This window comes from Alosa pseudoharengus, unplaced genomic scaffold, assembly GCF_046254945.1.
Source record: "Alosa pseudoharengus isolate Yale_2024_CS ecotype anadromous, Long Island Sound unplaced genomic scaffold, YU_APseudo_1.1 YU_APseudo_1.1_scf_11, whole genome shotgun sequence".
In the NCBI taxonomy this organism is placed as follows: Eukaryota; Metazoa; Chordata; class Actinopteri; order Clupeiformes; family Clupeidae; genus Alosa; species Alosa pseudoharengus.
The window spans coordinates 13,201,293-13,225,528 of NW_027468576.1; the positions used below are offsets into that span (position 1 = coordinate 13,201,293).

The 24,236-nt window shown below is 41.8% G+C and overlaps 2 protein-coding genes across 2 annotated transcripts; one reads left to right on the forward strand and one right to left on the reverse strand.

Moving 5' to 3' along the window:
- Nucleotides 1–421: 421 nt before the first annotated feature.
- Nucleotides 422–11,724, reverse strand: mcm3l (MCM3 minichromosome maintenance deficient 3 (S. cerevisiae), like). Its single transcript, XM_076278042.1, has 17 exons — nt 11,348–11,724; nt 9,123–9,235; nt 7,953–8,161; nt 7,689–7,819; nt 7,091–7,329; nt 6,209–6,317; nt 5,924–6,077; nt 5,408–5,539; nt 4,560–4,768; nt 4,232–4,406; nt 2,342–2,468; nt 2,105–2,255; nt 1,824–1,964; nt 1,413–1,516; nt 1,197–1,285; nt 850–904; nt 422–705 (listed from the first exon to the last, which is right to left on the reverse strand). The coding sequence occupies exons 1-17, from the start codon at nt 11,417–11,419 to the stop codon at nt 507–509; spliced, it is 2,409 nt and encodes an 802-aa protein (XP_076134157.1). The 5' UTR covers nt 11,420–11,724; the 3' UTR covers nt 422–506.
- Nucleotides 11,725–12,367: 643 nt separating this feature from the next.
- On the forward strand, nt 12,368–16,499 carry LOC143116751 (MARVEL domain-containing protein 3). Its single transcript, XM_076278043.1, has 4 exons — nt 12,368–12,590; nt 13,005–13,146; nt 13,482–13,597; nt 15,130–16,499. The coding sequence occupies exons 1-4, from the start codon at nt 12,383–12,385 to the stop codon at nt 15,741–15,743; spliced, it is 1,080 nt and encodes a 359-aa protein (XP_076134158.1). The 5' UTR covers nt 12,368–12,382; the 3' UTR covers nt 15,744–16,499.
- Nucleotides 16,500–24,236: the final 7,737 nt, after the last annotated feature.

Below are 24,236 nucleotides of genomic sequence, written 5' to 3' on the forward strand. Positions count from 1 at the left end.
AACAAAGATTTAATTTATTAAAGCAATATACCCTTACAGAAATTTCAGGTTTCTGGCAAATAGTTGCAATAAACTTTTAGTAGTTGCAAATCACTGGGGAACACTACTAGTAGCACACTTCATTGTTGCCAGAGCTTTGCCTTTAGCGGCCAACATTGGCAAACTTCTGGAAATATTTTGTAGTGAACTAATTTGTTTCCCACAAATCATCCACAAGTTTGCTGCAAGCATTTTTGTAAGGGTAGGCACTGTAGTTTAAATGACAATGCAGCTCCATAGTGTATGTCTAGAGTTTGTTTAGAGGATAATAATGAAGATGGCAATTATTTGTCAGGCTATGCAGTCTCTCCCACACTTTTTGGGTTTGGTTAATAGGAACCAAATAACAGGTTGCACAAAAATACAAAAAGAATCAGTAATATGCAAAATAGGATTTATTGGGACAGAAATGCACAGTGCTTTTCTCTTGGACTCAAGTCTTCCAGTCCACCCGAGGAGGACCATTCTCAGATGAGAAAGACCACGTCCTCGGACACCATGACCTGGTTGTCGTCCTGCATGCGGTCAAGCAGCTGCTGGATCTCGAGCGGCTGGAAGAGGTCGGTCTGGTCCTGGTTGACGTGCGACAGGAGGTCAGACACAGCCACGGACTGAGAGCGGGCAGACTTAAAGGCTTTCAGCAGTGCTGCCTTAAACACCTTCAGTCTGTGTGAAATAAATAATTAAACAAACAAACAAAAAAAAAGCCTCAGGGTCATAGGTCATGGGTGACAATTCTTAATACTGCTGCATCACATGTAAAGAGCCACGACAAACCGAGGAAAAGCATCCAATGGATATAGTAACTACCTGTCCTGACTAACGGAACTCTTGGTCTTCTGAGATGATGGCTGACTGGGCTGGGCTGTGGAGGGGAAAAAAACAAGTCCACAATCAATATAAATTACGTTTTGTTTTTTTTAGGTTAAAGGAACACGCCAACGTTTTGGGAAATAAGCTTATTTGTTCCCTTTTAGCTATAGGCTAAGTGGTCTAACACACTTCCAGTGAATTGTGCTTAGCTAGGCAAACAGTGTAAGACTGGGTTATTGCACACACAGAGAAGGGTATGCATCCTCTTATCTTTTGGGGGAGACAGCAAACAAGCTGACGTGTTCCTTTAAAGGCAGGGTAAAAGCAAAGTAATACAAACTCACTCTGTTCATCTTCTGTGAAGCTGTAGGGATCTGCGTCATCCCCTGCGTCTGTGCGGTCCAGGTCATCTTTAGAAGCACGTCCTCTTCTCCTGTGCCAACAACCACACAGACATTTCTTTGTGATGAGGGCTAAAACAACTTTGATACACTGTAAGCAATGTTTACTAAAGGGTTCAAATGTACAGGAGGGAACTGCAGAAAGAAGTGTGCACTTGCCTCATGCTTTTCTGGCTCAGCGTCTCCTGGGTCTCTTGTGATGCATCAACATCCATGTGCTCTTCTTCCTCTACAACCTTCCGTTTTTTTTCTTTCTCCAGGACCTACAAACAGACACAGGCCTTGTTCATCTTAAATCACCTCTAATGTGTAAATAACACATAAATTGTAACTTTACTCCAGTAGATTAAGGGCTCATTAAAGGAGTTGTATGTGAAATTCTGTAGGATCCGACTTGACTTGAATGAAGCCACGTGGCACTCTTTCATTGACTTGCACTGTATTTGACAACACTACACATGGTGCAAATGGTATTACAAGAGGGCTGGGCTTGTTTGAATGTTTTAAGCAAACAATCGAAAACTCCACATAGTGAAACTTCCCCACTTATGCTGTTAAAAGTGCTGTTACCTTCTTGAAGTAGGCAAACTGCATAAGCTCAAGGGCAGCCTCCGCATCGCTCATTTCAATAGCTTTGCTCATGCGGGCTTTGGCGTGCGCTGTGGACAATCGGATCATGGTCTCAAGGGCTCGGGCGGTCACAGGTATTGTCTGTTGGACCACACACACACAGGATTTTGAGAACACTTGAATCATCCGTTTCACTGACAGACTGTCTGACAGATCCACATATGCAAACTTATCAGTTACAGAGGTTACTTGTGTGTGTGCGTGCGTTTAGAGGCACTGACCCGGGCAGACTCCTGGTTGACCTGGTCATGGCTGCGGAGTTTAGAGTACTCCTCTGCAATGTGGTCCGAGGCCTCCTGTGTGAGGACCGGCTTCACCAGCTTGGCCACATGAATGTATTTCCTGATGAACTCCATGGTGACTATCTTCTCCCTGCATGGACATAAGAAGTCACCCTGGGTAAATGAACACCATCAAGGAACGGTGCATCATCAAAGACTGACAACATGATGGCATACCGTTTCTTGCGGTGTCCATGCAACACGTTGTCCTTCTTTTCATATATCTGTAGCTCCTGTTCGGCTGACTCTGTGATGTTGGGGTCATCTGTGGCAAACACATCCACTGTACTTCCAAGGGGCATTGCTGTTGGGACACACACACACACACACACACACACACACACACACACACACACACACACACACACACACACACACACACACACACACACACACACACACACACACACACTTAAATAAAGGTTGTGAAGCTACAGTCCATCTGATTAGCTGCAATTAGAACAAAAACAAACAGCCAAAAGCTCTACTTTTCATGTACAGAAAGGAAACAAGGATGAGTACCAAAATGACTCCGGTCCTGCTTTCAATATGGTTCTTAACCTTAAAGGTAGTATCAGCGATTGCAGGCCCCCAAAAGTACCAAACATAAATGATCACATTCATCTAATCTTTCCTAACAATCTGCTAGCTGTCTGCCCCATAAGCAGGCCGTCAAAAAAACAGTGTCTCTGTAGGCAGCCTAGGCTCCGAGATCTGTACACAAAAACAATGCTACCAACAAGGGTTGGCAACCCACTCAAAGGCAAAATAAAGTGTTTCAACCAATAACTGAAAAGATGCACGTTTAGGAGAGTTTTAATTGCACGAGAGGGATGAGGAGGGACTAGCGAGCTAGCTCTCTGTTTTGTTTGAACATCAACAGAAGTGACGTATCCCCACTATCGCTGATACAACCTTTAACGCCTCAATAAAGATGCAGGCAAAACATCAGTCCTAGTTATTGGACCTTAGTGCAGCCTTTGACACTGTTGATCACAACATATTACTACACAGACTAAAACACTGGGTTGGATTTACAGGTAGGTATAGTTATAAATTGGGTCAAATCTTATCTACAAGTTTTAGTTACCATTGGCAACTGTACCTCAACACCAATGCCCTTGACCTGTGGTGTTCCCCAAGGGTCAATCTTGGTGCCACTATTATTCAACCTCTTTATGCTCCCACTTGGACATATCAAAAACAATTTGATTTCCTATCATAGCTATGCCGATGACACCCAACTTTATTTAGCTCTGTCACCTAATGACTATGGTCTACTTGATTCTTTGTCAGTGTACTGACAAGAACAACAACTGGATGTCTCAATTTTCTTCAGCTGTACAAAGAAAAAAACTGAAGTAATTACATTTGGTAAAAGGAAAGCAAATGATACGGTCTTGGTGTCTTAACACTTTGAGTGCTCAAAGTGCCAAGAACGCAATATTGCGTTCTTAGCTTTTTTTTTTTATTACGAAAATAGGCAGAACGGAGTGGGCGATAGGCCGAGTCGCGCTTGCAAGAGGGCGATAGCGACACAGACGTTACAGACCAAGAGGAGGAGGAATTATGGAGCCCGACAGCAGTAAAAATGTGGCATCATTGTTTTGTAGCCCTATTATTGACTTTAACCTGTTGAGAGACTGTCCAATGGTCAAGGATTTTTCAGACTTCCTTTGCGTTAGCTGGTTTATAGCTAAATTTAATACAACAGCCTAACTGGAGGTAGAGATAGAGATATAGTGATATAGAGCTAGAGATAGATAGATAGATAGATAGATAGATAGATACTTTATTGATCCCCAAGGGGAAATTCAAGACAAAGTATGACAAAGCATAAGGTTAAGCTGTTGGCTGTGTTCCAGTAATTTGTTGTTTTGCACTCTGTATTGTAATCATTTTATGTTGTCTTTTATGTCTTAGCTATTTTATTTTATGTACTTCACTTTTTAAACTTTTTTTGTACTCTTTGCTTTTGTTTATGTAAAGAGCATTGAATTACCCCTGTGTATGAAATGTGCTATATAAATAAAATTGCCTTGCCTTAACCTTTGACCTTTGGCTCACCTGTTCCCTCTGGCTCCCCAGGTGTTCGGTAGCGGTGCATGCGCAGCACATGCTCAGAGATCTCACGATCGCTGTCCGGGTCCATTTGGTCCAAGACGATGAAGAGCAGATCGAAACGAGAGAGCAGGGAGTCCTGCAGGCCAATATTCTCCATGGGAGTTTTATACTGATCATACTGTGGGAATACAGGAACATGAATAGACAGGTGTAGGTCTGAGACAGCCATTAAGATCATACAGACACATAGATACTTAACAGGTAGAGTAGGCTGATAAAATTAAAATAAATCTTAAAAATGTATCTTTTTCAAATAGCATTGTAACCTCACCCTCCCATAAACAGGGTTAGCCGCTGCAAGCACACTGCAGCGAGCATTGAGCCTGGCCTGAATGCCAGCCTTGGCGATCGTAACCCGGCCTTGTTCCATCACCTCATGGATGGCAGTCCGATCCATGTCAGACATTTTGTCAAATTCATCAATACAGACAACCCCCCTGTCCGCCAGCACCATGGCCCCTGCCTCCAAACGACGCTCACCTGCAGAGAGGATGGGGGGGTTATTATAATGTTATCACCCGGAGAGAAGAAATACTCTTTTCTGATTGGCTGGCGGGTGACCTTTAATTCTGAATAACAGGACACCGTTCCATAGCCTATCAATGCTTATGAATGGTAACTATAACAACCATAGTAGGACGACGGTTGCAGCGCTCTAGAATCTTTTGGTTGCAGGCTTCCCAACAATGGAATCAACTGTAAACAAGCTAACTGTCCATGCTAAAGTTGTACAACAAGCTGAACTAGTGAGCTTCTTTTTAAACAGAACCGCGTGTTTACAGTGGCAACCGGGTGATAAGCGGGATAACGGCCTTCGAGGTGTGTCCAGTTATACAGAATTAATGGACTTGGGCGTCGGGGAGTTTTTGCCCCTCGCCCTCGTCCATTAATTCCGTATAACAGGACACCTCGGCGGCCGTTATCCCTTACATAATAATAATAATAATAATAATAATAATAATAATAATAATAATAATAGGCAACTTACTAAATGGCAAGATCGTGATGTAAATGATGGCAGGGTGTTCATATAAGAGGAAGAATGCAGGGGGTTCCGTTCTTTACGTGCATGCACTATACAAGTGTGAATATGCGTGCGAGGTAAGGGGTGTCTCTTACCGGTCTCCTGATCAGTGGTCACTGCTGCGGTCAAACCCACTCCGGATGAGCCTCGTCCAGTTGTGGGGATCGCCCTCGGTGCCGTGAACAGCACATAGCGCAGAAGCTGTGACTTAGCAACTGAGGGATCGCCTGCCAACAAAAGAGTGCCCAAACTATGCAAATCCAATCCAAAGGTACAGGTATCAATAATACATACACTGCCAGTAAAAAGTTTGGGGCCACTTAGAAATTTCCATTCCACTCCATTATAGACAGAATACCAGATGAAATCAGTTTTGTTGTTTTTTTAATCAGGGCAGCCATTCAGATTACATTATGTGCCTACATAATTGCAAAGGGGTTCTCCAATGTTTTCTCTGATATCAAATTAGTAAACAGAATGTGCCTTTGGAACATTGGATGAATGGTTGCTGATAATGGCTAATGTAGATATTGCATTAAAGATAAGCCATTCCTTTCTACAACAGTCGAATTACGCACAGATACATATTGACGTTGAAAAACCCAGCCCACCTATCAGTAGGATATTGATATCTCCACGGATGCGAGTGCCATTTTCCAGGATGGTCTCATTGCCTCCCAGCAACAGGCAGAGGATAGCTTTCTTAATATACTCATGACCATGGATGCTGGGGGCTAGGGAAATGCTAAGGCGCTCAAACACATCCTGCACATCCACAGAGAAAAGGAACAAATCCTCAGCATCACATATTTTACACCACACACAAATCAAGACACATGACTACAAGATGCTGTGCCTACTCAAGCATGTACGAAGCAGCAGGGAGTGTCTCTCACCTTAGAGTGGGCTTTGCAGAACTTTTTGATCTTACTAATGTCATCTGCTGAGAAGGTGGGGACTATCTCCTTACTCATCAACTTAATGTTGTTCACCAGGAGAATGGTTCTGTTGGGTACAAATATCTGATAATAAGAACAGACTCAAAGTAGAAGTAACCTTGAACAACCAAATGGACTAAAAACATCAGCTGCCAAAACATCAGTTATCAAATATTATGTTGTTCCAACAGAAGAATTGCTCAGTTTAATTCAACTTGTTTTTAATTCTGAAAGGGCCTAAGGAAGAAGTGCCTATGATCTAGCAGACTAAACTGAAAAACTACTAAAAAGCCATTGGGAAACAATATAGTTCAATAGAGTACACTGTGGTACTTTGAAACAATTTGTAAATGCACTACTGCACTAGTACACTACTGCACTACATGTGCTACTGTTGGAAGTGCTGTGTGTTTATTCAGAGCATCACACTCTCAGAGCATTCAGGACACACACTTGCCACTGCAGGGGGCGACAGGGAGGCAGAGCATGACAGCAGTCTAACAAACCCAATTGAGGAAATGAGGCTGCAGACTTATTTACGAAATTATAGACCATAATTAGTAATTAGACGAAATCTGTTACATAGAGTTATTCATCCTCAGTGTTGTCAAGGCCCTTTAATGGAACATAAAACACCCGTTTCAACCCACTGTTTGTATTCATGTCAATTTGGATTCTTGAGAAACCTGTACCATTAACTCATAGGGAGATTGGAACACTTTCTTTCAGAACAACCTTTTTTAAACTGCAGAGCACCATTTCATGTTCAGAGTGCCAGATTGAATTTACAGACGCACCCTGCATCCACCACCACCAACCCCACCACCTTTGACCTCTGACCTGAAGGTGCCAGAGGTGAAGCCGCCCTGTTTGGCTGGCAGGCAGCGGTAGACTCCCACCAGCTGCACACGGTCCCCAGGCTTCACTTTGTCCACCAGGTCGTCATTGACGATGATGTCGACCGAGCGAGGAAGCTGACCAGCGGGGGCCTTCTCAGGCATCTCCTGCACGGTGAGCGTCTGGTGGTCCTTATACCGACACAGGCCAAACTCCGTTTCCAGAGGGTTATTCTCTTCATCCTACACACACACACACACTTTTGTGAATGTGAGCTTTTAACCTAATTATCTTATTGTACCGTCGGATCCCAGGAAGAATAGCTGGGACTTATGCCCCATCTAATTGGGATCCTATAAACAATAATCACACATCAGAAAGCTGATTAGTCTGCAATCAAGTCCTTTTTATCAGTAAAGTCTCAGTAAGGCAATTAGGTTATTTTCCAGAGTGAACCCGAGAAAGCTACAGCGAAACACGCTGTTAATGCCAATAAAATAATCAGTTAATACACCAATGTGTGGTGATTTCACACTTTTGATAGATGATTTTCCAATTTGTCGAAACCAAAACAGCAGATGTGGACACACACACACTTCACCTTAGTGGGATAGATGGAACTGGAGGGGAAGGCATCCAATGAGGTGAGGTCTGTGTACTTTCTCTCTAAGGTCTTCTTGGTGGCTGGACAGTAGTGGACACTGCGCATGATCTTTGGTCTGACAAGAGAGCCTGACAGACACACACACACACACACACACACACACAACTATATAACCATGCAGGCTTATTTCTTCTGTCACCACTTTATTTATTATAAACTATATTCATAAAATAAATGTTGGTATCAATGGTGAACTCTTACACTTGGTGACAATACCCTCTACACACACAAGGTTGCCTAGGAAACGAGCACTGAGGGAGCGAGGGGTCACGTGTTTGTTGCCAAAGCTGCCTTCAAAGCCTACATGGAACTCTTCATACTGTTTAGAGAATGTGGCGTCTATTGAGGAAACCAAATCCTTCAGCGCACGCTGGAACGCCACCAGCTCAGAGAAGGCGTTCTTTAGTAACCTGCATGGACACAGAAGGGGGTTGGGGGTTAGTAAGAGACAGGAGCTGGCGGAGGGAAAGAGGGAAGGGACAGCTATAAGACAAAATGCATGAGAAGAGGAAGAGGAGTAAGCAGGAAAAAAAGTGAATTACAATAGAACATCACACAAGCAGTGAATGAAGGCCACAATGAAGACATGAAAAAGAAAGACATGGCACACAAAGAGAAAACATCCGTTAGTCTAAACTAATCATCTCGTTTTTGTTTAACATTCATTGTTTCTACAGTACACCCAACTTGAGGCTGCTGCTAAAAGGGGTAGGTCCTTGCAGCTCAAATAATTTTGCTTTTAACTCTAAAACACCACTACATTAATTCTAAACCAACACCCACTTTATCCTCATCACAGAAAAAAAAGTGTCTGGTAGTGGTGATGGAGCATATGCACCAGTGGGAAGAAGGTAATAGTGTAATGATGAGGGGAGAGTATACAAGAGGCAATGGCATGACAATAATGGCATGGGGCAGCCTACTGCTTGTAACCTGAGTTTGCTGGTTTGATCAGAACGGCTGAAGTGCCCTTGAGCAAGGCACCTAACCCCTCACTGCTCCCAGAGCGCCGCTGTAGCAAGGCAGCTCACTGCTCCGGATTAGTGTGCTTCACCTCACTGTGTGTTCACTGTGTGCTCACTAATTCACGGATGGGATAAATGCAGAGACCAAATTTCTTGTATACGCAAGTATACTTGGCCGAGAAACCTGATTTACATTTTACATAAAGGTTAAACACATTAAACAAACACATTGCAATATTTGCTCCTAGAAATATGTATAATATCTTACTCTGACGCTGCATCACGTATTGTTGAATTGCATCTTTGCAGATATCTTCTTGACACTCATATTGATTTAAGTGTAGAAATGGCCTTGTACCTGTTCACACGATACGATACGAGAAGCATTTAAACAAGGACAACTCACTCTTTGGCCCGTTTCTCGTTCCTACGGCGCAGGTCATTTATGTTGACGAGAAGTCTGCATTGGCCCTCTGCAACCATGTTGCGGACCTTCTCATGATACACTCCTTGGTCTTGCTAAGGGACAACACAGAGCATAGGTTTGCGTTTAAGGCTGACACTGACACACAAACAACCCTATGGATTAACCCATTTTACATGTGGTAGGGCAGGGATGTCAAAGTCAAATACATTAGACTCTAATGATTAGAGGGCCAAAAAAACAAATTTGCTACAAGCCGAGGGCCGGACTGGTTCAATGTTTATTAAAACATATTAAAATGACTGCACGTAACCTATTGAACCAAGACATGTACTGCATTTTATTTAATGATTAAAGCTCTTAGAGATTAGAGCTCTCTGAAGCTCTTTTCCTTTTCTTTGCATCTTCAGTCAAGGGTTTTCGCTGCTTCTTCGCCGGCTCTGCCATTATACACACGTTTGCAACAATCGCTAGCGTTTCGTTAGCCTCCCTCTGTGCTGTGGATGCAGGATGGAAACTGAAACTGCTTCGGTCGCCGGGTACAATACACTGAACTTGCAAGCGGGATATTCTTCCTACAGGCAGTAGGGGCGGGCGAGAGAGTCTTCATTCGCCCTGTAATGAGTCATTTAACCATATACCGACTTACGAAGATGGGTAATTAACACGAAAACGTTGCCTGGTGTCCCTTTAAATGATCATATGATGCCTCCTTGCTGCTTTGTCGTCTACATCAGCCTTTCTCAAACTTCTTTGACCTGAGGCCCAGTCAAGGCATACTTTGGGGTCATAGGGTCCACCTACATGAACCCACCCCCATTAAATTATCATAATGACATCACAATTATTATTATTTTTATACTATATTGCTATACATGCACTTCAAAACAGTCAATGTTTAAAGTGCTAAGATTGTTCACAAAAGTTTGTGAAAACATGCACATCAGAGTACTGCTTTACTAATGTAAAATATAATTAGGCCTACAATAGTTTCATTGTTTTTGCATTGTTGCATGATGCTTGCATGAGAAATAATTCTCAAAACAACAGCAGTTATATGGGTGCCGTTGTTTTGGGATGTTTCCCTCATGCAAGCATCATACACTGATTTTTAATTACATTTAATTTGAATGCCTGAATGTAAGGATTCAGGAGACACAATACCAGCTTGTGTGAATGGTAAATGGCGGATCAGATCATGCGTAAATCACTGATCTGGAGATCTTTAACTATCTTTAACTAAGACTAATTAATAGCTTTTGGCTGACTTTAATACTTAATGCCAAACAGTGTTTTATATAGTCTGTGCTCTGTTTTTTTATGGAAGTTGCATAAATCCACGTCGTTCTATTAAATGTCGTTTCATAATTAGCATTCCAATAGGTTGAAGCTTAGCTTTGCTACCAACGTGCACACGCATGCATTGAATAAACGCTCATACCACGACTTAATTCTATGCCTCTGTGTTGGATGACACCAAATGAACAAGTATTTCCTACTAATTGAAGAAATGTTTGTTTTCTTTTTCTGTCCGCGGCTCCTTGACCAATTGCGCAGCAAATTATCAGACGATGGCCCGGGAATAATTTCACTCTGCAGACCATTGTCCACATTGCGGACCGCGGCCCATAGTTTGACAAATGGTGACCTGCATGCTGCCATATTAAGGCCTTTTTACGGTGTGTTTTAGCCGGGTTTTCGCGTGGAAGGCTCTGTAGAAATCTGGCACCCTATTCAACAAAGTTAAACGGAAAGAGCGTGCCGTTCACAGACACCAGAATGAACGACTTCACAGTAACGTTTATCAGGCAGTAGTAGCCTAATACAATACGTTCAGTTCACGTTCGCTCAAAATACATATGAACGAGTAACTTTCGTTCAATGAACGCGTTCAGGCACAACACTGGGGAGGGGGGTAGCTGAAAGTTGTCATCTGCCCTGAATGAATACTGATGAATAATGAAGCCGAGGCCCACTTGCGGCGCCACAGTGAGTTCGTGGGCTACCGTTGCATTGTGGGGAATGGAGTATTGATGCGCAAAACAGCAGCCGGCGGCTGTCGCCTGCGGGCCGGTTCTAATACTAATCAAATATCATCCCGGGGGCGTAGATAATTCATTCGCGGGCCGGACCTTAACTTTGACATATCTGTCGTAGGCTATGTCTCAATGTGGGCAAAACAAAAGTACAAACAACAGATTACATACATCATCGTCAAGGAAGTCCAGGTACTCTCTCTGTGCTTCACGCAGCTCGAGATCCTCAAAGCCATTATCCATTTTCTATACACGCTGTTTCGCTGCTTTCTTTTGCGCAGGCAGGCCTCGTCTCCTATTTCTTGTAATAGGAGTGTGCAGGCGAAAAAACAACGTCACCCAATACCGTTTTACTAGCAATCAAATACCAGCCGGAGAACATTGCCTCTTTTGACACTTGTGAAGTAGAGGAGGCTGCCATTCAATGGAACGCATCAATTAACCAATTAGCGCTTGACTTAACCATCATGGATTTGCCAATACCATAGGTTGTAGCCTAGAAATCTAGACGCACCCTAACGGAAGCAAATGTAATTGCCTCGTCTGGCTACCAGAGCTGTGTTCCAAGTATATAACTAGACTCATCTGTGGGGTGTACTACGAATCTCGATTAGTGGGTTAGCGAGGTATGTTGCGTTCAAAGCCAGGCTATGCTGTGACACGAAAGTGGATCTGTTTTAGCTAAGTTATAGCTCAAATCGTGTAATCTACCGCACACTGACCAATCAATTGTCTTAAAAACTAAGTTATCTCACGTGTAGGGTTCTGTCATATATTTTACAGGTGGAGCTCCGCCTCTACTAACATTTTGGATCTCGAATGCGCTTTAATAGGGCGGTGCGTGCAAATATCCCACTATGGACGTGCATACCATACAACAACTGATGACAATTGATTTATTTGATGTTATAGGTTAGACACAAAAAATCACCGCAGTGTACATTAAGCTATCGCTCATGAATGCGGAAGTAATTGTTTTTAAATAGAGGCGGTCTTGTGCGTCTCCATGTTACACGATTGGCCAAAGTCATCCCAACACCGAGAACGCGCACAGATCTGAGCTGAAAGCCTAGTTTGACAAATATATCACATAACTGCAATCGTAGTATCACTTAACGTATACCCTTGAGTCAAGGCTTTGTCAAGCCTCGTAGTATACCCCACAGGCTGCCTTAGCAGCGTGAATCAAATCGCGCGCAAGGCAGCATGGGAACACCCAGGCTAGGACTCTCTACCGAAACCAGAGATTGCGGACTGCGTAATCAAACGTCCGCCGCTCCTTTCTCAAAGCACCTGGACTCCGCCTCCTTAGGTGCAGGTAATCGCGAGACCGAGGTCAGTCAAAACGCGGAAACAACAAAGCACAGAAGAAAGTCTTATCAACATTCTGAAACCAATGTCCACAGAGATAAGAGTAAGTGAAGTTGTATGACTATTCTTTAAACCTGAAACATTTATCACAACTGTATCAGGCCAATAATAGGCTAAATAAACAGTCCGTTGATATCTTGGCGATTCTGGGAAGTATTACCTATACGAGTGGTGATAGCCTAGCATGACTTGTTTTTTTTAACAAAAGCATGATGGCAACATTTGTTTTGTCGTAGTTTAGCCTACTAGACACTGCACCCTGTCATTTTGTTCGTTATCATGTTTGGGTGAGGCTACTATGCTTCGCTTGCTTGTTATTTTGTTGGTGGATTGATTGGAGTAAATGTAGTATAACAGGATTCCGACTGAACAACCTGAAACTGCCACAAAAATAAGGAAACTGAACCTCAGTTTCTGTCACGTGAGCACTTGTCTAATTTGACTTTCCATAATTAAGACATGAGCCATCCACCCAGGACTCACCGTGGGCAAAGGGACCGTGAGCGTAACGGTGAGCACACCGGAGGAGTACCCCGAGACAACCGAGAGGGTCGGGGCAGGAGGGACTACCATGAAGACAGACCACCACCTAGCGACAGGTGCGTTATCATCAAAGAAAGATTCAGCGGTGTGTTCGTGCGTGTGTGTTTAAATGATGCTCTGTCAGGAGTGGTAGCCTATTCTGTGGAATTTATGTGGGGATTGCATACAGTAATACTGTGTATATATATATATATATATATATATATATATATACTGTAATATGTTATAGTCTATAGTGTAAATGCAAACAAATTATTTTTCAGTTTGTCAGTTCAGTAACTATATTTTGGAAGCATCAACATTGCTTATATTTCAGTCTGACACCAATTTTCTTTCTCTTACCTTATGCACATGGTCTTCCTTCCTCTCCTGGCCCTCCACAAATTCTCAGTTCATCACAGCCTCCTTACTATGACCGCTCACCACCACCTCTTAGACAAACACACAGATCCACACCTCAAGAAGAGCACCATGGATCCAAGTGCACTAACATATGTTCGAGGAGAGGTAAGACGCTCTATCTGTGTTTTTACCTATCAAAGTATTCAAGTGTAAATAGTTAAACATATTCAACTGAGAAGAATCCAAATGACCAGTGAGTTGTGATTGAGTGATTTAGGCAATGATGCCAAAGACTGTTGTGTTTTGACACCAGTGTAGCATAGATGGTTGAGGATTGAGCCAGTCTCTTCTAACTGATGTATACTGCCATTTCTAAGGTCTTAACACCCCCCTCCCCCAAAAAAAATTATTTAAAAAAAAAATGAAATCTAAAAAATAACATATTTAAATTAATAGGAAGACATGTTTGTAAATAATTGCCATATTAAAAGAATGGTTTTATGATTCTGTACTGAATAAGTTTCACTTGTCCGGCCACTTCCCCTGATTCTGCACCTGAGTCCACCCCTGACAGTTCATCTCGTCAAACTGGTTTCACAGCTAAGCTTTTCCTCAGTAATGTATGCATATTATCAAATGCTCACTGAGTTGTGAACAGTGTTATGCCCTGACACAAAGCCGGCCTATTGTTGTGGGCACTACTATGAGCTGCAATGTTTTCATCGAGTATGAAAGGCCTTTTAGTCTTCCTTGGTTGACATCACACAGACATGGACATACACAGTCATCCAGAAAAGCAAAAAGGGTGTTCCATCGCCAGATTTGATTAGAGAAGGATTACGACCACCACAAATGTAAACATTTTTTTTAACCTGTCAAATCTTGAAGGATTTTTGCCTTGAAGGAATGTATGTGAAATTAAAGGTGCAGTCAGCGATGTTACGCAATTTCAAGCCTAAATGTTTTGTCACATTCAGCAATCATTTCTTCAGGACTGCTAGCTGCCCATTCCGTGAGTACACTGTAAAAAACAGTCTCTGTAGGCAACGCAGGCTCCGAAAACGGGAAAGAAACAAAGCCTAGCCTGGAGGACCAGACCCAATCCGAAAGATTAAGGGTCTGGCTACGAGTAATGAAAATGGCCCAACTTGAGGGGCTGCACCAAGCATGCATTTGAAAATATCACTGCACACAATTGGATAACACTACAACCAATGTTTACTGACCAATTCCGGACGTCAACGCAATTCGATAACACTACGACCAATGTTTCCGGACATCGACGTCGCAGCGCTGTTGTCATCTGTTTAGCTCGCCTCTGGCCCACCTATATCATACACCATTGTGATTGGTGCAGCTCGGTTACATGGACATAAGTAATGAGCATCACTTATTCGCCACTCATATTTTCTAGAAACAGTCTTTCTGGCTCACACAGATTTTAGTTAATCATTGGAAAGAGAATAACCCAGAACCCTGGATCAGGGCGAGGAGCGGCACATCTTGGCCATGCTAGCAGCCGTAAGACTGGTAAAAAAAAAAGATAATTTTACAACTTGGATCAAGTACTTTGTGTGTGTGTGTATTGTTTGATTTTCAAAATGGGAAAAATCAAGTGCTAAGTTGAGTTTTATTTTGTTGATCTACAGTGTATGTACTTACATCCTTGTGTGTTTGCTTGTTTGTGTGTCTTGCAGGTATAGTGCTGATCTGTGCCGTCCTGACTAATGCGCTGGTCCTGGTGTGTGTTGTGGCCGCGCACCTCTCCATGTCCGGCTTCTCTTCAGCGGGCCTGTCCGGAGGCGGCTTCAGCATCAACGCCCAGATCCCCTTTCAGGGCACAGAGCTTCAGCAGGTCCGTGACCTCGACATGCAGTTCAGCCAAATGCGCGCGCCCGGAGTGTATGGGGGCGTGGCCTTCAGCCTCACCATGGGTGTCCTCTCCCTCCTGTTTGTGGTCTCGGGGTCAAAGCCCGCCTACCTACAGGGGAAGAAGCTGCTGGTTAGCCAGTTTCTATTCCAGCTCATAGGGGGTGTAGCCTATGTGGTAGCCGTGGGGCTGTACCTGCACTTTGTGATCAAAGTCAATGCGACGGATGTGTGTCAGCGTCGTGAGCGGCTCTACGCAGGGCGTGGCTTAACCTATATGAACTGCAATGTCGGCGGGGGTGATGTGGCTGTGGCCCTGTTCGGACTCATCACAGCTATTCTCTACGCGGCAGGAACGTACCTCACCTTCGTCACCATGCGCAACGTAGCACACTACCACAAACGCACACAAGGTCACACAAATTCACGTTCTCAAATATAGAAGGCCTGCTTGATGGGACAGCCTTAATGTCTAATGTGGATTCGAGAGGAATGTAATGATATTCCCAATGCAAAACATGCACACAAAAATGTATTTGATAACAGAACAAATTTACAAAAAACAAGTTTTTAATTGTAACTGGACTTTTAACAGGTTATTTAGTGAAACTTTTATATTGATTTATTGTGAAATAATGTCTAGACCCAAAACCTAATTTTCAAATAATGTTACTTTGCCTCTGAATAGAGGTATAACTTGCCATCTTTTATTGTATACTGTGAATATTTTGAATATTCTATTTTGATATGATTTTGGGCTGGAGGGATGCAGTCAACAGATTTTTCTCACTGATATATTTTGTAAATAAACTCCTAATTTTAATGTCATAGATTCACTTCTGCCTTCTAACTTGCATCATTTAATATAATTAAATATTATTTGATTTAGTATAATATTTTATCTATCTATGCACTGCAAATTTCTGACTTTAGTTGTATGATTAAAAGAAGTCAGCTAACGTTATTATAATTGTAATAAGTTAACATAGCTGTTCATGTTATCTGGCTACCATGTTATCATGCTACCGTTGCCCAAGCCATTTAGTAGGCCTTCAAAGTATCATGGTTAAGTTTTACAAACGTTTCACTGAGGTTAGGCTGTGGCCGCCCCTACCTGAAGTGTCTGTAGAGCCACATGAACGACAGCAAATAAATCAAATAAAAATGTGAAAATGCCTTTGTATTTTGTATCAAAATACTTCAGTGTTGTGTATTTTTGTATTTTCAAAATACTGTAAAATACTTTCTGTGAAACACTGTGATGACATTTATCTATCTATAAAGCAAGAAATCTATGTGTGGAAATCTCTCGCATGGTCAAGCCCCTGTGATACCGCTCTCGGCCACTAGGGAATTTTGGGGCTGTTTCACACTTGTTATGGGCATGCACATTGCACTAGTCATCACAACACAAAACTTGATACATTGATAGAGGTTGTGCACACACCAGTTTCAGGTATATACAACATTATTCAACTGTGATGAAACTCACCATAAGTGTAGTAGTGATGGTGTTAAATAACTTAAAACGTTAAAGTGCTAGTTTAATAGTTAGTAAAATGAACTATTTGTATTGTTTGTCTTTGAATTTGTACTTTTTTACTTGTATTTTTTTTTAAATATGTTAGGTCCATATGTGTTTGTGATGTTGTGAATGTGAAATCAGGCCTATTAGAAATTGACTGAGCTCATTACTATTCATGAGCTCGCCCAGTTGAGACGGCGCCCACAGAATTCATCTAGGTCAGTGACAGTTTTCGTATGCAAAGATGGCTGAACGTCAATAGGCTTGTGCGCTAAGCGAATAGAACTTCAACAATGCATGTTGCCCAAGAACCCAGAGTTGAAGATCAAATGGCTTCAGTTTAGTTTTTGGAACAATGCCACAGGCTTCGCAATCCAGAGTTCTTGCGGAAGCATTTGCTCAGCGAGAGACTCTGGCAATGAGTAATGATGCACGTAACTTTGTCCCCTTGCATCACGGGGAACCAATCATATCTGTGTATCTGATATAGGCGGGCCAGAGGCGAGCTAAACAGATGACAGACGTAGTGTTATCCAATTGCGTCGAAGTCCGGTATCAGTCAGTTAACATTGATCGTATAGTAATTGCGTGCAGTGAGATTTTCAAATGCGTGCTTGGTGTTCGAGTTGGGCCATTACGTTATTCGTGGCCAGACCGTTAATCTTTCAGATTGGGTCTGGTCCTCCAGGCTAACCAGTGCCCAGTCCGTAAGTAAAACGCTATTGTCAACTCAAGGAAGTGCTGTGTTATACAGGTTTAATGCACTCTCTAGCAGGTTTTATGCCCATTCGAACATAGCTAGCACTTGCAAGCCAAGCTAAGTTCAAGCCATGAAGCTAAAATTAGTTGATAACAGCTGTCATGTTATGGACAAAATCGACTAGCTGTTAGCCAATCAGAGTCAAGCAGCTTAGCTCATTGAATATTCATGAGAACTGTCGCAAATCGAGCTGAGTCTTCCTGCAGGCTTTCTATACCAGCTAGAATGGCTTGAAACAAGGTAACCAAGGCATTTTTACCACAAAAAATGTTACAGAGTCCATGGTAGAACTTCAGACATTACCACCATGTAATGAAATACGTGTGACAGGGCACCTTTAAAAGAAGGGTTCCTTGAGTTACCGAACATTTCTCAGGGCAGAGGTTTATATTGGGATGTCTAACATGAGGGGTCAGCATATCTAATCTGTTGACTGATTATGGAAGGTGTCTCTTGCTTTCAGATGTTTTCCCGGTAGTGTACAAGTGAAGGGATAGACGAAAAAGGCTTTTAGAAAAAAGTATTTTGTAGTATTTTGAAAATACAAAACAGTATTTTATTTTGATACATTTTTTGGCTGCTGTATTTTGTAGCTTATTTTGATACATTTTTAAGGTGGGTATTTTGTATTTTATTTGGAAATACATTTTGATGTATTTGTGCCCATCCCTGGTCGTCTGGCAACTGTAAAACCAGTTATTATTTTTTTAAATCATATAAAGCTTGAGTGAGTAGAACATTTAACCAATTTATCTCAATGAAACTCTCCTTGTCCTAACACTTTGAGACAGAATTCATGCGAAGCCCATGAATCAAATAAACTCAGAATAGTGGTTAATAACTTTGCAATGATAGCTCACATTAACTACAAAAACATAGCGTTAGCTATTAGGCATGTATTCTCATGTTCATGTTAGCAGCTGCCAAACTTTTTCCTCAAGCAAAAAAAAAAATCGAACGTTATTTACATTTGGTAAGGCGCACTAGCGCATGTAATGTTATTAATTTCGGACCCCAAACAAACAGGATGTCCATTTCTCTGCATTATATAACACCATTTCAAACACTTCATACATTACCTTTCCATACATGAAATCTATCAGCATGCTAACAAACAATCAAACCTCAACTCAAGTAACCTAACGTTAATTTAATGTTTACAGTTCAATGACAAAGTCAGTTAAAGAGGCCCTATGCAACAATTTTAGAAAAAATTACCTTAATTATGCAGGTTGAGAGTCGTTGTGATGGTTCTACAACACTTTTTGGGTCGTTTGGTGGGTGCTTCCAGGGGCGATTCTAGACCTAGAGCTTTGCTGGGGCACAGGCCCCCAACTCCCAATACATTAAATAAATAAATGTGCGCGCAATATGAAATAAATGGCTAACCTATTGGTAGGCTACAAGCTTCAAAATCATTATTGTCACTGTCATACTGTAGGACCAGCACTCTCTCCCTCAATTGTTGCAAGAACCACTATTCAGCAACATCCTAACACATAGGAATAAGTAGGCCTATACTCACTGCATGAATTTAATAGGCTTTCCTACTAACACAAGGGAAAGCTTATTTTTTAGTCAAAATTAAGATATACTTCCCTCCCAGGCAAGGGTCCTATAGTCATCCTGGCAATACTGCAGTTCTTTGTAGCTTAAATAGCCTACTAAAGCCTTTATATTGACTTTTGGTGATAATTTCCAGAGTCTGTGTAGATTATTATAGGCTACATTTGCAAATGCAGCAAACTTATTTAAGTTTGCCATTAAACCATTGATCAAATCACAGCACTGGCACTTTAACATAAATGTTAATGTTACCGTTAATGTGGGCAATTATCATACCTCCCTCGTCCTCCTCATCTCTCCTCACTGTTCCTCTCCCTCTGCCTCTGTTCAGGAAGAATTTTCTGATGTCCATCTCTGAATAGTTTATCAGAAGGCTATGTTTAGTTTTACAGTAGGACAGCTTCACAAACAGTATAGGCTACTTTTACAGGACTCTCTCTACAGTATACGTAAATCATTATTAATTGTCCGCAATTGTGTGCATGCAGCCTACGCATGGTGTGAGTGTGTGTATCAGGGAAAGAGCACAAGCTGGTAAATTGTTGCTAAATTTAGGCTACAAATATGGCGCTAAGCATTGAAAAACAGATGCTAATTATGTGGGCAACATTCTCTAACATCGATCAACTTGTCATATTTTCTGTCAAACAAGTTGTGAATTTGTTGTAACATTAAAACAGGGGACGACTTACTCTGCGCTCATAGTGAAGAATCATGTGAACGATTTTCATTGGTTGTTGCGTTCAATCTTACCCAGCTACAGAGGTGCTATTTCCTGATTGGCTATTATGGCCCCTTTCTTTTTTTCCTTGTTTGTTTTTTATTGGCTGGTAAGTGACAGGCTCGAGTCATGACTAAAGCAGGCACGGAGATGCGCTCATGAATGCCGTTTCCAGCGAGAGCAGCGCTAGAATTTTACTGGGGCACTAGAGACTTTTACTAAGGCACGTGCCCCAGTGAATAAGGTCTAGTGACGCCCCTGGGTGCTTCGTCTCCCCCTAGTGCTTCTCCGCGGAAAAAACGAATATGCAACTTTCTGGTCGCGGTCCGAACACATCCGGATGTAACTCGGCGGAAATACTCGAAAATGTAGTCAGATTGTAGTTCTAAGAAGACTGCAAAACGGACTTCGACTTGGCTTTTTTGCTGTTGAAATTGTAAGTAGCCTACCCTTGGGTATACTTCGTTTTTTAATGTGATTTGATAGTCTCTTGAACAATGTGTTTGCTCAACCGTTTTATTGTGAGCCATATGTGTTTAGCTTGGTTTATTGATGGCTAGCTCGCTAGCTAGTGGGGGTTTAGCGTAGCAGTCACTTGCTACCGAAGCTGCAGGGGGAGCTATGTCGTGAAAAATGCGAGCCCAAATCAGGCGAAAACCCAGAAACAGCGAAGGAATAACCAGACCTGCATAGAGCTTCTTTAACAGTTCACTGCAAGCTTGCTGCTGATTCGTAATTTAATTGAAAAACTTAACATATTGTGACAGCAACAAATAAACGTCCCTTTCACATAATGATGATAACCAACATAGAGATTTGTGACTCACCAAGAAACTTCTGTGGAGGATGAAACGCTGCCATCGGTTCTTCACGTTAGAATTCTAGCTGATACTTTCGTTGTACTTTCGTTTCGTTGCCAAATGTATCGGTTCTTCACGTTAGCTGATACTTCCGTGAGCCAAATGTATCGTTTCTTCACATTAGAAGAGACATTTCTGGTTGGCCAAATGTATTGTTTCTTTTACAGTTCACTGTTTGCTTTAGCTTTCAAGCTTCATAGGTGCATTACTGCCACCAGTTGTTTGGGAATGGAATTGCATCTCTGATCGTCGTTCTCAACAAGTTTGACACTTATTGATGATTGACGGTACAGGGGCCAGTCAGGGGCCAATGAGATTTCAGATGGGGCCTGGGCCCCTGTGGCCCCGCCCCTAGAACCGCCCCTCAACACAGAGGAAGGCGAAGTAGCCTACAGGTGGATTCAGAGGAGGAGGAGAGAGACGTTACGTTTGATGTGCAGTGTAGTGACACAGAGGAAGGAAAAGTACAGGTGGATTCGGAGGAGGTGGACAGAGACGTTACGGAGGAGGAGGAGGAGCAGAGAGACGTTACCCAGCAGGGACAAATTGAGGAAGAGGTCAGAATAGCTACTGTAAATGTTAGCAGAATGAAGAGGGACGTTTCATGCAGGGAGGGCTGTTGTGTGTGTGTGTGGAGGGCTGGGTGACCACCTGCTCCTCCGCTTTAGATTGACATGCATTTGAGCGTTTCTCTGCAAAAATAAAATAAGTTATCCACAACAAATCAACGAGTGGTCGGCCTCAGAACGCAGTCAACTTTTTGAGATCTGAAGTCAGTCATGATTGGTCGAAATTGTTGTCAATCTTGACGCAGTACAACAAGCAAACCTATCACATTTCTGTGCGCATACAGGCAGGTACACACACATACAGTAGGCCTAGGCTACACACGCATGCACTCAGAAAGACACTATGATATGGTATAAAATTCTCGCCAAAAGTTTTCTGTACCTGTACCAACGTTTTGTGCTTGTAAGAATATTTTGTGCTCGTAAAAATGATTTGTGTACATGTAAAAATAATTTGTATCTGTACAAATATTTTGTGCATGTAAAAATGGTTTGAACATCTTCAAATCCGTTTTGTCACTGTGTAGAAAAAATGTTTGTGAATTTGCAAACGATTTTTGCACGCACGGATTTTCCATTTGCAAGTGCGCATCTGTTTTCTACAGACATGAAACAGATCTACGGGTACGAAACGAATTTACAAGTACAAAACTTTTTTAAAAATTTTCCCAAAACAGCCAATCACAGCACTGCTTACTGAACGGCCAGTCAGCCGATCAGCTCGCTTCTTTAATTTCTGAAACGCTGGACATAGAAAATACTGCTCTGGGTACATGTAAACACCACAGTTCAGAAGAGGTGAAACACTTAAAAAAGAAGAGCTATCTTAGCTAACAAGCAAACAGCTCAACTTAACTCTATTCCTTCCCTACTCTAATATCATTAACTAGAACTAATAAAATTCGGATCAATAGTATTATTATTAATGATATAATTGTTCTGTATAGTTATTGTGTTATAGTGTTTTCCGACTAGTCATTCCTCCCTTTGTATTTCCCACGTTATATGTGCGGTGCTTTCACGTAACGTTAGCAGAGACGGTTGATAAAAGCAGTATCTTTGACGTGAGCTTAGCCCAGCCAATACTAGCCCAGTTAGCTGCCATTACCTATTGTTACCTACTAATTACCTATCCAGTGCTCGCGTTTTAAACTATACTGTTTATTAGTTCTAGTTAATGATATTAGATTCATAGTAGGGAAGGAATAGAGTTAAGTTGAGCTGTTTGCTTGTTAGCTAAGTTAGCTTGAGTACCTAAGCTAGCTAGAACATAACAGTTACTGCTACATGACCAAAAAAGTTCAGGGTGGCTTTAGGCTGACTATGACTAAAGACCCATTCATTCTGGACTTAAAAGACGGATTTCACACGCCCTAACCATTGTACTTTTACACGAAATTGGGTAGTTTACCATGTCTCATTAAGAGTTATTGTTCCCACAGGGTTAGTATTATTATTAATGATAATTGTTCTGTATAGTTATTGTGTTAGTGTTTTCCGACTAGTCATTCCTCCCTTTGTATTTCCAGAGCCCGTCTACTTATTAGACATTCTCTGGTATTTCCCATGTTATATGTGCGGTGCTTTCACGTAACGTTAGCAGAGACAGTTGATAGGCTGATTGTCCGTTCAGTAAGCAGTGCTGTGATTGGCTGTTTTGGGAAAATTTGTAAAAAAGTTTTGTACTTGTAAATTCGTTTCGTACCCGTAGATCTGTTTCATGTCTGTAGAAAACAGATGCGCACTTGCAAATGGAAAATCCGTGCGTGCAAAAATCGTTCGCAAATTCACAAACATTTTTTCTACACAGTGACAAAACGGATTTGAAGATGTACAAACCATTTTTGCATGCACAAAATATTTTTACAGACACAAATTATTTTTACATGTACACAAATATTTTTTACGAGCACAAAATATTCTTACAAGCACAAAACTTTGGTACAGGTACAGAAAACTTTTGGCGAGAATTTTATACCATACTATGACACAGAAATTATGATAGCCCGTAACAATGAAAATGTTTTGGGTTGTGTGTATTTTCACTTAATAGTATCTGGGGAGATTGTAGGCTAAAAGCGTGTAAATGCTCACCATAGGAAATAATTACAGGACTCATTTTATTCAGTCAGACTTAAAACATGCATAATATAGTAGCCTATAGAGTTTTGTGCACAACCTCGTCCTTGCTGGTTTGGAGGTGGTCACCCTTGTGTGTGTGTGTGTGTGTGTGTGTGTGTGTGTGTGTGTGTTTTAATAGCCTTTGTTTTCAAATAATGCTATCAGTAGACCCGGTGTCCAACTTACAGTGTTATTTTAGCTTGCCATGAATTCTTAGTAAAAAAAAAATAGGAGTCCTAAAGTTACGAGTGCAAGCATCTCATATCAAACTAGAAATGTAATGCCAGAGGAATTACAATAGTGGATGGAAAGCTGCTGGGTTAATGTTGGTGGGGAGATTCCTGAAAAGAAAACATTGAATCACTTAATCTTTGGGTTCATACAAACCCTTGTACCAAAAAACCTTGTGCGTCAGGCATTCTTGAGATATCACACTCAAGGTGGGTTTGGCCTTGACATTTGACTTCATCATTGAGTCCATACAAATGTTCACACCAATGTTCAAGCCGTTATGAAGTTGTGACACAAGCATGAAAGCTGGCCTTTGGAAAATGTAATTCAGAGTATGCAATGCAAGACTACTGTACCTGCAAAACGGGGCTTTCAGTTGGTGTTGATGACTGCTCATTCTGCAGCCAGCTAACAATTACTTTGTCAACGTTAAAATAATTGAATCAACGTTGCACTGCAACATTTATTCTACATCACTTTTGCACCCTTCATTAATATTAAAGCAACGTTGAAATTCTAACTACAGATCAATGGGATTTCAATGGTATTTCCACTAAAATGAATATTGAAACAATGTTGAAA

Excerpts from the sequence above, each read along its gene's own strand:
- mcm3l (XM_076278042.1), bottom strand. The coding sequence starts at position 11,419 with ATGGATAATGGCTTTGAGGATCTCGAGCTGCGTGAAGCACAGAGAGAG. Across the intron at positions 7,820-7,952 it reads AGAGGGTATTGTCACCAAGT|GCTCTCTTGTCAGACCAAAG; the intron begins GTAAGAGTTCAC and ends TGTGTCTGTCAG. Across the intron at positions 2,256-2,341 it reads CATGGACACCGCAAGAAACG|GGAGAAGATAGTCACCATGG; the intron begins GTATGCCATCAT and ends ATGTCCATGCAG.
- LOC143116751 (XM_076278043.1), top strand. The coding sequence starts at position 12,383 with ATGGGAACACCCAGGCTAGGACTCTCTACCGAAACCAGAGATTGCGGA. Across the intron at positions 13,147-13,481 it reads AGACCACCACCTAGCGACAG|TTCATCACAGCCTCCTTACT; the intron begins GTGCGTTATCAT and ends ACAAATTCTCAG. Across the intron at positions 13,598-15,129 it reads TAACATATGTTCGAGGAGAG|GTATAGTGCTGATCTGTGCC; the intron begins GTAAGACGCTCT and ends TGTGTCTTGCAG.